The 14340-nt window shown below is 39.0% G+C and overlaps 1 protein-coding gene across 1 annotated transcript; it reads left to right on the forward strand.

Annotated features, from left to right (window-relative positions):
* Positions 1 to 42: 42 nt before the first annotated feature.
* On the forward strand, positions 43 to 4656 carry LOC140230153 (uncharacterized). Its single transcript, XM_072310345.1, has 5 exons — positions 43 to 836; positions 1435 to 1519; positions 1948 to 1996; positions 3510 to 3610; positions 4488 to 4656. The coding sequence occupies exons 1-5, from the start codon at positions 49 to 51 to the stop codon at positions 4617 to 4619; spliced, it is 1155 nt and encodes a 384-aa protein (XP_072166446.1). The 5' UTR covers positions 43 to 48; the 3' UTR covers positions 4620 to 4656.
* The last annotated feature ends 9684 nt before the right edge of the window (positions 4657 to 14340 follow it).

A 14340-nucleotide genomic window follows, 5' to 3' on the forward strand; every position in this document is an offset into this window, starting at 1 on the left:
CTTCAAGATGGCGTGCCTAATGGCAGGGTGCCCCATGGAGTTGAGCACATGACCGCTCCTGTTCTGCATTCTAAGGCTGTACCTGGCAGTCTCAAGGAAGATCAAACCTCTCATTCGATGACATCTGGTAGATCTCATACCAGTGACCGCCAGGAGATGTATGTAGTTGACGAGCCAGAATTTGCCCATACACACGCTCTTAGGATGCCACCGAAGAGATTTAAGCAGAGCAAGTTGGCACTGTCTCGCAGAAAGGTGCAGGATACGCTGCCAACCAGCACTGCGGGAGGAGGGTCTCAGCAAACACTGCAGTCAAAAAATACTACCATCTTCAGAGCCAACGCTGAGAACAAAAAAACTCAAAAGATGGATCAGGGTGAACGGGATCAAGTAAGTACTAATAAGAGCGCAACACCACAGGGGCAAGATGAAATACTCTCAAAAAACTGTAGCGAAGGTAGTACCCGTGATGACGCTGATAGGATGAGGACACAAGATACGTGCCTGAGAGGGACCAAGAGGAAGAAAAGAGATATTGATACGATATGTGCAGACCTAGAACAGAAGGAATCTGGCAGATTGTTCAAATGCCAGAAACAAACAGAAGACGAGATGCCGTTTTGCATCCCAGGGGATGACAGCAGCGATGGAGAAGAAATTGACACGGGAGTTAATGAGGATGGGGTGAAGAAAGATCAGGGTAGCGGCGCCGGAGGCAAAGAGAGTCCAAAGAAAGGAAACGGGGGCAACCCTGAGGATGATGTCATCGATCTCAGCCATGGAGGTGACCAGGCAGACAGTGGCAGCTGGTTTGAAACCATGTTCGGTGATAAAAGGTATAAATGATTCACATAAAGAGTAAATGAAAATTTTTAACCATTGACATCGTGTTGTGTAGTGACTCCTTAGAAAGGAGATTACAGTTTGGTGGCTAAGTTTCTATGAGAAAATCATTTCAAAGCAATTTTTTACTGTATGTGATTATCATTATCATGATTATCTGTATCATTAACCTGTAATGACTTCGGCTTTTTTACCTTTAGTGTATGGTGAGGTAACAAACAATGTACTCTTGTCACTGTACCAGTATTCTTTCTGGTTTTTACATTCCTTCAGGTACACTTTTACAGGTTTCTAGAATGACAAAACTTCACAGCATTTACTGCATTACACTTTGGGTGTGCATCAGATAAATTGCTGATAAGTTGATTTAATTATTCATTCATCAAATGTGACTTAATCAATTCGAATAATATGTACTTGATTAGTTTGTTCATCTACCAGTAAGTAGTTCCTTCTTTGTAGACTTGTTTACTAAAGTATTTCATATTTTGACAACCACCATATTTATAATGCCACCTTTTATATTGTAGTTGCAAGTGGTAATGAAGGAGTTTCAGGGAGCAGATTCCCCTTTATTTGCCAACCAAATAGGTATGTGAGAGAGCTGACGGAAGATGACATCGTAAGTCTCACACTCAGGAACAGGCTGTATCTCAGACGCATCTTTACTGGCAAGGTGAGCCACGCCCAGAGGTATTACTGTATACGCCGAATATTTCACGAGGTTTTTATTTTCGCGAATTTCGCGAGTCGGCTGCTATTCGCGAAATAAAGACACACGAAAATATTGACTCTGTCCCCGATATGAATGTGACGTATGTGTATACATTTCTCGTTCAGTACAGAACTCCATGATCGCGAATTAAACCACCCGCGAAATTGTCGGGAAGTCTTGATTCGCGAAAAATTAGACTCGCTAAATATATGGCGTATACAGTGCATGATATGCAACGCATTCCATATTTAGCCAAGCCCTAGTCACTTCATGGGAAACCAAAGCCCAAATATAAATGTGGATTGAGTGTGTTGAAATGTGTTGAATAGCATCAGAGCAGTTCAGTATTTTACATGTTACATTTTCCATGACCTTTCTCTTGTTTATAGATATCCTGTGAGAGACATCAACTGTACAAGAAAAAGCCTTCTGACAGAAGTGAGTTGATTATGTTTATTTCTAAGGCTGTATGCTTAGAGATGCCAACTGTTTTTGTGTTTTTTTTATTCTCAGTATTTTGTACTATCTGCTTCCCAAAAATGTGCAGCTTTTATTACCTAATATATGCCTTCCCAGCTCTCAGAATACTGCACTGCTGTTTACATAGTTGGCATCCCTGCATGCTTATGTGAACTGGAAAAAAAAGTAAAAGAAAAAAAAAGTTTTGCAGCTGTGTTCCTGTGTCACTGAGAAGCTTTGTTAATCAAGATCAACAAATGGTAATTTATGTTATATTCCACATACTAAGAATCTTGCTATAGGATTGGTCAAAGCTGATCACGTGATAAAGTGTAGTTTTGCCCATCACATCACCTGAGAAGAACTAGGTCACTTGATAGTACACAGTGCAACGCACTTTCCCTTCAGTGTTGCGCGGAGCGCGCAGCAAATTCATTGTTTTGTCATCTATAAAGACAGCTGTTTGTTTTGCTGATCTCTGGCAGTCCATACAGTCTTAACGCGAGATGAGTACGCGCGAAATAAAAGTGCGTTGTACTGTGGACTATCAGTTAACTAGGTCACTTGGTAGTACACAGTGCAATGCACTTTCACTTCAGTGCTGCGCTGTGCGCGCAGCAAATTCATTGTTTTGTCATCTACGCGCACACATAGCCTAAGCCCTAAGGATACCCAAAGACAGCTAAACCGGTTTCAGATGTGGAATAAAATGGGAATTTCTAGGACCCTAGATGTGGAATATAAAGCAAATAATCAACTTTTAGTTTCAGGCTATGAGACAAACTATCACTTCCTCGGCGATCTGAATGTGTACACTATCTTTCCTCAGCTGCGCTTCGAAAATATAGCTACATCCAGATCGCCTCGGAAGTGACAGTTTGTCCCATCATCTTCACCAACGTTGATTATTTGCTTACTAGATGCTGATAGGTATCGGGGACTATAACCCATGGATTAGGTTTGGGGAAAACAATCTGGGAAAGGTCAGGGGTCAAAGAGAACAGATAAATTCAGCACTTTACACATTGTGCAATAACTCGTGACATATGGTATGCTGCACCTTTAAAAAAAAAAAAAAAAAAAGACGCAACCACAGCAATGTACAGTCCAAACTGATGTCTAACAGAGCAATTTGTAATGTGTATTTTGAGATGAAAATCTGACATAAGATCTGAAACCAAGATTAAAAATATGTAATTTTACATTGTATGCAATCAAATAAAAACATTTTGTGTAGTCTCAATAAATGGTAGACAGAGTGGTGTTGGGTATTGATGTGAGTCTTTTAATTGCAAAATATTTGAAAATGCAGTTCAGAACACACCTCAAAATACATGTATGTAATGTAACAAAGTCCATCTAGTCACATTGATCGTCATTCTTTCATAAAGCAAGCATTTTTATGCTGTTGTATGGTGTGGAATGGAACAACAGAGTTACATTTTTCCCATTTTCATGTGTATGCTGGATTTGTTTAACCATGGCATGACAGTGGCGCTTAAACACCAAGTGAGGCTTGGACCATTCCGGGATGAGCAGATGGATGCAGTCATGGGGGAACTGGTCAAAATATACTGCAAGAGACATTTTAAGGTACAGTAGGACCTCAATTATCCCGCCATCAGTTATCCAGATTCTCTGTTATTCAGACGTCGACTGGCTGACATTTTTGTTTACGTTTTCATGTATTTTCAGTGCCGAATCTCACTCAAAACAAACACGCAATCAACCATGATCGTGTGAATACACGACGGGACATATTGCAATCATCCCAGCAGAGTGTAACTTTTAGCCAGTTCGTGAGACGACGTCAATGACTGGTGCCGCACTTGTCACTGGCACTTATTGTACAGCCTTGGATTTATCTGCGAGTATACCGCGTAATAACTTTACAGAGTGCATGTTGTACAGAATTCATTGGAGACATTGTTGAGCGTGTCTTATGTAAGTGTTCATAACTCTCCTTGAAGAAGACAAAAAAGGTAACGGCAGTTTATGCGAAAAACAGAGAGATGTAGATACTGTAAAATCAGAAATGTTCGCATGCATTTTAATTTCGCAAGAGCCGAGATTGGCAAAATTTGAGTGCATGTGAAAGTTCTTGTTTGCACTACATGTGTATGCATTGGATTCCAGTGGCAATTCACAAAATATTTCGAGCCACAAAATAGGCCATCAGCTCCAATTCGTGAAAATCTCATGCTGCACAAAAAAGCTTTACAGTAGAATTCTATTCAACCATTGATCATCCATACCCTACATGTATTTCTAATTATTCAGTTGCTCCTCTCTTTGCTGTGTGTCATGCCATGTGTAGTTAATTGTGTGTAGCAAAGTGCCATGACCATCGAAAGGTGGACCTGTGCACTGTACAAATAGCCAATAGTATTATTGTCATTATAGACATCATTCTCTTAGTGACATTTCTACCCCTATTTTCTCTCTATCTCTCTCCAAACATTGACCCCAGTACATGGACTACATCTCCAAGGTTCTCCTACCAGAGGCCATGGCCAAGATCTACATGGATGTCCACAGTGTTAGCCATGCCCAGGCTGAGCAGGTCATCCAGGGAATACAGGAGGAGCAACCAAGGTGTTGAAGGTCATACAGGGTCATGGGATGATTTCAAGTGTGGTGCTGGTGCTGGTAAGCTGGTGTTACCTCCCAAACAGGTGCTTGAACTTGAGCTCCAACACGGCGGGTCAAATTGATGCAAGCAGTATTGATTGTGGACAAAGTGTCAATCCAATCCCTAACACTGGTTGTCATCTTCACTTTAATACCACTGCTGCAAAGTCAGTTGGATTGTGCTGGAATTGCAGATAGGAGGAAGAGAGTTATTCCATGTGGGTCACATCAAACAAGACGAGGTACATCCCTTACTGCTGCTCAGACAACTGATGAAAAGATGAAAGGTCACAAGTGTGGACCGCTATAGAATATAAACATTTTTATTTGGCTTCCAAACACTGAATTGTTTGGCCATGCCTCGTTCATGTTTTCTTGGAATATTGCCGCATAAATAATTGTCCATAGGCAGGGCTCCACACTAACTTTTATTTTTGGTGGCCCAAAGGCAAACATCCGACCTTTTTTGGTGGCCCGACGTGCGTTTTTGGTGGCCCCGGGCCACCGGGCCACCGTTAGTGTCGAGCCCTGCCATAGGTGTTGTTTCATTATATTGTCAAAAAATTGATTGGTGATCTTGGGACATTTTGTAAGTCAGAGCATACCTGAAAGGATAATGGCCTCCAAGCAGTTTGTTGTTGTTGGTTTTTGTGTGTGTGTGTGTGTGTGTGTGTGTGTGTGTGTGTGTGTGTGTGTGTGTGTGTGTGTGTGTGTGTGTGTGTGTGTGTGATACTCAGTACGGAATCGAAGGTTGCCAAGAAGCCTACCCATGCTGTCTTTCTCTTGCCATAGCAGAAAGGTTGTTCCTGTTGTGTCCTTCAATTTCATGATGTGATCTTCGGTTTCCAGGAGCCAGGCTTTTCGACTTCCATAATTCTCAGTGTTGAATGGCTTTTCGTACCCTTTTGCAGCATTGCTCTTGGAGTTCACCAGGTTAAACAGCTTTAAATCCATCCTTCTGATGAAATCTGTGGTAGACTCACTCCCTGCAAAGTCAGGATGATGTAGGTCCTCCCAGCAAAAATCAATGGCATCAGTTACAGAGGTATATGTACCTAGTACCTGGATGGCAAACTTCACATTCATGTTATGTTGCTGCTATTTGACATGCTTGATCATCAACTTGGCCAGGTGAAGACTGTCTGTTTCTTGTAATTACTACAGCTTTTCTATGTCCTCCCATGATGTTTTGTTCCCATCATGGTACAAATCACTCCCAAGTTAGTGAAGCAGTTCCTCACCAACTTAATCAAGTGACACACATCAAAGATAAAATGCACCTGTTCATCATCTTGAGGATGCCTGAAACTTACATTTATTGTTACTAAATCCAATACACATCCTAAGACTAGCTGCTGTATCATGATTGGCATATAAGCTATCACAACAAACACCATGAACTTACATGCCATAAATTGGTCAAGGCACTAATCAGACTCTTGATGATCTCAGCGTGGATGTTTCCACTCTTATTGTCCATGAGACAATATGCCGCTGGATACGTCCAGTGTCCTGTAAGACCGACCACCGTAAATACCAGCACTTTGATCTGTGGCTAGGTGGTCTTCACTTGTTGGCATGAAGTAACTGCAGTCAACGAACCCAGAGGCTATGAAAACTCCAACATCTACCACTTCATAACTCTGATACTGCCACTGTCCCAAATTGCATATACCCTATTGCTGTTACATTGTACATGTTGAATTTAGTTCAGACTGTGATTCATTTTCATTGATAATCATTAATTCCTCCCTCTGACTAAAAAAAGAACTATCAAAACAGTGTATAACATTTTCACAAAATCCAAAAACTTTTGACCTTGTCAGGAGTCCATGCTTTGGGGACAAATGTGCTCCTTTCCGTGTGAGGTCCTCGTGGATGAACAAGTTTGATCCTTTCAGTTTCAGTCTGGACGCAAATACCTCCTGGCACACATTGCACCTGGTGAACTTGACTGTGATTGGGTTGGAAGAAGGAGTTTGGTCCTTCGCACCAGGTCAGCGAGTTCTTTGGGACATAATTAAAGTGGCTATATACTTTTTTGGGGTCATTTTTGCGATTTCAGCCACTCCGGCTTTACAATCATTTCCATTGCCATGAATGCAACACTTTCAATTGTTTGCAAAGCAGATTTAGTTTTCCTCCTGCTCTTTAATACATTGGAGCAAACTCAAGAATGCAATATCACTTTTCGTTGCGCACCTTCTGCACTCCCGTGCAGAATGTGCAAAAAAAGTTACATGTCATGGGAAGCGTTCTGACCTGTCATGATGCTTGAAATGATAGAGCCATTTCATAAAATGTACCCTGATGCCTATCTTTGCTTGTCTGTTGTCGCTAGACATAACTCTGTAGAATGCAATATCACTTTTCGTTGCGCACCTTTTGCACTCCCGTGCAGAATGTGCAAAAAAAAAGTTACATGTCATGGGAAGCGTTCTGACCTGTCATGATGCTTGAAATGATACAGCCATTTCATAAAATGTACCCTGATGCCTATCTTTGCTTGTCTGTTGTCGCTAGACATAACTCTGTAGAATGCAATATCACTTTTCGTTGCGCACCTTTGCACTCCCGTGCAGAATGTGCAAAAAAAAAAGTTACATGTCATGGGAAGCGTTCTGACCTGTCATGATGCTTCAAATGATAGAGCCATTTCATAAAATGTACCGTGATGCCTACCTTTGCCTGTCTGTTGTCTCTAGACATAACTCTGTAATATAGTGTCCTTACAAAAGAGCAGAAAGCTAGCAACATATTGTTCAAGTTGATTCTATGAGACATACACACAGTGTTTGATTGATAGTGCAAGCTTTAGGCAAATCCTTGGTGGTCTGTTTTGTTATGGGGTTTTCATAGAAAACTGCTGTATAATGACCATGTGGACAATTTGAGAACTGTTTATGACTATGAGTATTTGAGAACTGGTATGTATGGATACTGTTAGTAAAGGATAAAAGTTCCCCATGTGAAAATGTCTACAACAGAGAGTTCTGAATGGACTTGTGCAGAGTGCTTTGTAAAGGTAGAAGCAGCTGTATCTATTTTTAGTTTCATGCTCCAAAAATAATATTGCTGTTTATTTTGTGAATATGCAGATATGTGATATTTCATTGTTTGGATACTTGAAAAGGAATATGAGTATTCCGATGGTTTAAAGTTTGCCAGATTTGTTAATCACTGAAAAGTTGTGCAATTATCAAGAGAAGATTTGTTACTATACTTTAACCACTGCAGTGCATTATGTCAAGTGCTAATATGGGAATGTAAGCTATGGAGTGAATATATCTATTCTCAGTGTGATCAAAGCCGTCCAGTCGAAGTCATATTCAAAGGCATGACATTAACCTATTTTCTTTAAATGACCCATTTGGGCCACCAAAAAGTATCAAATTTGATTTTTTTGGTGGGTGGCCAATGAAATTTGGTGGCCCCCAACAAAAATTTGGAAGAAAGTGTAGAAAATATAAGTCATTTTGTAAAACTCTAAAATCATATGTATGAAACATGATAATTCTGAGAAATTTGGCAGGTGTGATGTAGTGCATCAAGTACCACATACTGTGACTAAGAAGTAAGAAGAAAAACATTAAAAGTCAAATAATTTTATAAAACATCAAAGTTATTTTAAATGATGCTAATTATGCAAGACAGTGGCAGGGCTTCAAATACCACATACTGTAACTATATTTCAGTAACTCTAACATTTTAGATATTGAATTGAAGCTTGTTTGTTTGTTTGTAAGAAGAAAAACATTAAAAGTCAAATAATTTTATAAAACATCAAATTTATTTTAAATGATGCTAGTTATGCAAGACAGTGGCAGGGCTTCAAATACGACATACTGTAACTATATTTCAGTAACTCTAACATTTTAGATATTGAATTGAAGCTTGTTTGTTTGTGTGTTCATTTTCCATCTGAGAGATGGCTGGATAGCCCATATTCAGCTACGTTAAGCTGGTCTTCCATGGGGTCCAGTTGGATGTGAGGTGGGACCACTTCACCGGGTTAAGCACCCTGCTCTTTGCAATGAATGAATGAAGCGGGATCTTTTACGTGCATGAGTTGTTTCTCTCTCATACATGGGACCTCCATTTTATGTCCTATCCGAGGGACAGAGTGTTTTGCCTCTTAGTAGAGGGGACGGTATGCTTACACACAACATTGCTTAGTCCAGACTCGGGTTCAAACCCGGGCCGCGTGATCGTGAGGCAGACGCGCTACCGACTGAGCCAACTCACCGTAAATGTGATTTTCTTGAAATTATTTTTGAAAAGGCAATAAATGATTATATTTAACCCTAACTAGGCCGGGGGGGGGGGCCTCCGAGGCCCCCCCCCTCGACGTTCCGCGCGATGTATCGCTAATGCGAAAAGCTATCGCCGTGACGTTTCATGACTTTTTTCTTTCAAGTCTCCCGCATCTTTTGACACCAAATTTGCGATGCCCGGGCGCGCGGTTCCAAAGTTGCGCATAAATATGTATGTGCATGTCAGACCAAAGATTGCTCAAAAACGTGAATTCGTGTACAATTTCAATGCAAACTGTGCTTTCAGGCAAATTTCATAAAAGCATGATTATTTTGGAGTTTTATTGATTGAAATCAATTCATAACATGTTTTCTTGTTCGGAACAATGTCGCGGACAAGTTTCATCGAAAAAACAATGAAAAACATAAAGTCGAAAAAACAAAGAAATACATAAGAAATTCAAAAAACAATAAAATACTTAAGAAATTTTTTCTAATGGCGCAATTTTTTTCTCTTATATTTGCTCAGGACACTAAAAAGAATATTTGCACAAAAAATGTGCCTATTTTGAGCTTTATTTAGTGATTTATACCAAATTGTCTTATTTCATGCATCATTATGCATAAATTAGCATAATTTAGCATAAATGATAATTTTCAAAAAATCTAACTTCGTGGTACTTTAGATTACATCACAGGCAATGTGTGTGCCAATTTTCATCGCGATTGCGCGGTCGACGGCCGAGATCTGGAGGGGGGGCCTGGGAGGCCCCCCCCCCCCCCCGGCTCTATGATCTACCTAAATAGCCCGGCCTAGTTAGGGTTAACATAGGGATTCACAGGACTCGAAATACCCATTGGCCATCAGCAATACATTTATGCTGCCATTGTGCTCTCTGAAAAAAGTGCCTTGACCCAAATTTGATGAAATTTTATGCCTAGAGTTATACTTTCAAAATCTTGTTCAATTTTAGATAACTGTAACTTGCATTATGATTTTTTTTTTTATCTTCTTACAGCAAAGTAAAAGCTTAATAAAGAGAGGTATGACTCCATTATATGTGCATTTACATACAATTCTGTGCCCTACTAGATTAGTAGAAATTAAAATGAACTTTACTGGCTTTCAAATCTGGTGTATCACTTTGATTACTTTGTGATAGGTCTGTCTCTTTGGGTAGCACAAGAGATATTCTCAAAGGGTGATACTGAAGGAATGCAGTGGTGGTAATAATACTCGATATGTTATGAAATGCAAGGATACTTTATGAAGTTTGTTGCTTTAATTCTTAAGCCATTGACCTGTGTTTGACACATGGGTTTACATATGTGTGAGTGTTACATGCATTCATACATGGACATTGTGGGCATAGGACTTATACTTCAAACAAGAATGCGCTACGCTGTGAAGTTATGTACGAGTTTTATTAATTTGTCCATTAATGTGCCACGATTGTTGTACTTCTTTGCAAAGAAGCACACCCAAATACTGTAGAACCTGTTAATTTTGCGTACATATATTTTTCGCAAATGAGGAGGTCCTGGACATTTTGGCATGATGTTGTTTTCATAATTTGACATAGAGGCTATCGTAAGTGCATTTATCTAGCCTGCCTGTTCACTTCACAAATTAAATGCGATCAAATCAGGTGGCGATATTTTTGCGTACTGTTACATTCTTGGCCCAACAGTGATTCATGAAATCTGTGAAAATTAAACCCTTATGAAAATAGCAGCTTTTACAGTACTGTTCTTTAAAGCTGCAGCTCCACTCTGAATATCCACCTTGCAGAAATTACTTTTTAGTAACACATTCCGCATAAATTCTTTGTAATTTTATGCAGACACCTCTTTTCTTCAACCTTTAGTAAATTTTTGACACTTTGTTCATGTTGATAATTTCCAGTACATTTTTAAACAATACCTCATTTCTTTGTGCTGATTGATAAGCAGAGATTTTTGTGCTATCAATGTATTTATGATCCATAATGTATCTTGTGTTGATGAAATTCATTGCTCTTTCACTCTGTCCATATGACAAACATAATGCAGAAATATTAAAAGATGAGCTTCAACAATGAGCTATGATTGATAAACTGTGTTTATTTCGATCTCTCTGCCTTGGTAAGTAAACGCAATATATCTACATCATCTATGGTAATCTAAAGTACTGTCTTGGTTACAATGTTTGATGGAGGGTAGCTCGGCCATCAGTGCAGACTTTTACAATCATCCAGCAAACCATCCAGCAAACTGCAGTGCAATGAGATCAACATTTTCTAATGACTTGTGGAGATTACCCCACATTGTCTAATTGGAGTGGAAGGGTATCACAAACTTAAATGTCATACCACTTATTAGTGAAAATTGTCCACATCCATTGTAACTGTAGTAGCATCCATTGACTCCAATCTATGAAATATAAAATGTATGACAGTCTCACATTCATACAGATCAGCTATGGACATTCATGTGTAAACCTACTGCTTACCAGCCGTACAACAGAGAGTGTGGCTTAGTCCTGAAAACAGTGGAATGCTGATTAAAGATTTTCTCGGTCAAACCCCAAATTTCTTTTTACAAAACAAGGCAAAGATAACAAAAATTCACATTTCCACACTTGTGTGCACACACACACAAACAAGACACTACATACAGATACAAAGTGTACAACCTAATGTACACTATATACTTTATTCTTTACATCTTTTGGGAACACTGGAATGGACAGTTGGTATTCATGTAAGGTTGATGTCTGCCAATGACGTCTCAGTACCATAGGAAATGGGGGAAAACCAAAACCTGTAGCGTGACATGCTGAAGGTACTGAGGCTTTGAACATTATCTCAAATTCAACTTGCATGTACTTTGTACAATGCAGCTAGAGCTTGATTTTAACCTGTTGAGGACGGACTGATTTTGCTACAACAAAATGTGTCTAGGGCAGGTGTCTATTTCCCATAGACACCTGCCCTAGTATACTCGGGACTCGTCCTCAGCGGGTAAAGTGGAAGCAGGGGCTGTTAATTTTCTGAATGTCCCCCTCTACAAATGTACACGTCCTGTATTGAAACCTGGTATTAACATGGGTTGGGAACTTGTCCACACACAAGTGACATACAGTCCACTGATGGATAATACATTTGTACCTGTTAACAATCATACTCACAATATTCGCTTTATAACTGTGGTCATGATTGGACGGTATTTCATTATTGATAAGAATAAAGCACAGCTGACAGTGAAATGAAGAAATGTGTACATGAAGTACAGTCTGCACTGAATCCGAGTCATCCCCATACCGTGGATGGAATACTAGGTTCATGTGGTACAAATGCAGGGGAACCTCATCATAACATGCTGCTTGGTACCACTAAAATTTTCGTGCTACACCGTTATACAGTATCACCTTATCAGGTGATCAGGGATAAGCACAAAAGAATATAAAAGGAATGGGAACCAAAAAATGACCTTGTTATATCGGGTATATCTTGTTTTATCATAATGTTCCACTGTATATAGCAGCATACTGATCGGCCTACTTGGCATGACACCTATCCATTTCACATTCAACAATCTGGCCTCCAACATCTGTGCAAGATTAACATGTGAAAGGCAAGCATTAAAGCATGAAATGGGTATCTATACAATGTAGTATAACTGGCTCTTCAAAGTGCAAAGCCTGATAATGCATGTACAGCTGTATGTAGCAAGTACCATTGATAAACACAAGAATTTTTGATAAATGAAGTACATGGCTAAGTGAAATTCATTTTTGGCTTATTCTTATCCTGTACAAGTCCAAGAAAAAAAAAGAATTAATGTGTTATGATGCAGTTAGATCCCACACAAGGTTCACAACCAACAAATCTCATTAATTATCAATTAAACAACCTGAATTTCAAAATGACACGATTATACAGGGTACCTACATTGTTCATGACCGAACAGAATGTAATATACATTGTGCATTAGCAGCAATATGCCATATGTCTATGTAAGTATGAAGAACCATCCCACTAAAAAGCATCAGTATTTCCTAATGTTGAGTACCCATTAAGAAAAACACCAAAAAAAAAAAAAATGGATGGAGGGTCTGGTAGAAGGGCATAGTTAGACTGATTTTACTCTCTCTATTCCCAATCACCTTGATACATGGGCCCAATCATAAGGTTTCAATGTATGTTTCCCTAATTAAAACACAGGAACTGAACATGTTTAAACACAAACAAAAGTCAGGAGAGAAGTGGGAGTAGCAATGTTGCCATGTCACATATAAGTTTTCATTTTTCATCTGGCCTCATCTTGAAATCTCTCTATTAACACTAGCTCTCTCAGCTGGTATTAATGCTGCTCTGGCTCCACATCCCAGATACATAGCAAAATTGTTTCTGCCAATGTCCTTGACAACCCAGGCACATTTTACAAGTTGCAGTCATCATGGAATAGGTTTCAGTTAACAATGCCTCCCTATTTAATATGCATTAAAAAAAGACAGTAGCAATCATGCCTTATTGCACATTTCCGATTATCTGTATAGTGTATTTATAATCTGGCATGAAAGGCATCTTTATTCACTGACAACAAAGGCTGGCTTAATGCAGAATTCTTGTTTGTTTGTTTTTTCATTTGAAGATGTACAAGATTTCATTCCTGCCAGAACTTGAACACAATCAAACAACAAACAAAACTGCAGTCTATCAATCCTTTGGTTCCAGTTACTTTTTTATCACATTAATCGTATAGCACTTTTCTATCTGATAGAAGCAATAATTATAATTCTCTCTCTCTGCTAGTATTAGTTTTTCCACAGAAAATTTGGGAATTTTTAATCAGTGTTATTCAAAGGACTTTTGCAGAGAACACAAACCGTTTGGATCTGAGCTAACACATTGATGTTTATCTATGACTATTACAACAGATTACTGTATACAAATATCCCAAGGGATTAAGGCTGTAGAACTTTGTCATATCTTAGACATAGAATATTTTGCAGATTGAAAAGTTTCCTACATTTTGCCTTTCCCTAGTGTGAAAATAAGCTGCTGATCATTTGTTTACTATAACAATATTTTGTTTACATAAATTTATACTATCACTGTAAAAGATACTACAGTCAGCAAAATAGAAAATATGCAAAAGTAGTCGCACTCAACCATGCACAGAAAGCCATGCAAGTTAGAATTTTTAGTTTACAGTTAGTCAAAGAGCACTGTTCCACATATTGGTGTTCACTAGGAGTGTTCGACACCTGCACTAAAGTTTGGTGGTGGTTTGTTTTGTTTTGTTTTTGTTTGTTTTTTGTTTTTGTAGCTTTCAGAAAAGCACACCTTTGTTTAGTACACAAAAATGAGACCTTATAATAGATTCCCAAACCACTCCTTTTAAAATGTGAAAATAGCAGACATACACAAATTCTATGTTTAACAAAGGCATTTT

Source organism: Diadema setosum, chromosome 1 (genome assembly GCF_964275005.1).
Source record: "Diadema setosum chromosome 1, eeDiaSeto1, whole genome shotgun sequence".
NCBI lineage: Eukaryota > Metazoa > Echinodermata > Echinoidea > Diadematoida > Diadematidae > Diadema > Diadema setosum.

Coding starts and splice junctions, on each gene's coding strand:
- LOC140230153 (XM_072310345.1), top strand. CDS start 49: ATGACCGCTCCTGTTCTGCATTCTAAGGCTGTACCTGGCAGTCTCAAG. Junction 837..1,434: donor ACCATGTTCGGTGATAAAAG/GTATAAATGATT, acceptor CCAACCAAATAG/GTATGTGAGAGAGCTGACGG. Junction 1,520..1,947: donor GACGCATCTTTACTGGCAAG/GTGAGCCACGCC, acceptor TCTTGTTTATAG/ATATCCTGTGAGAGACATCA.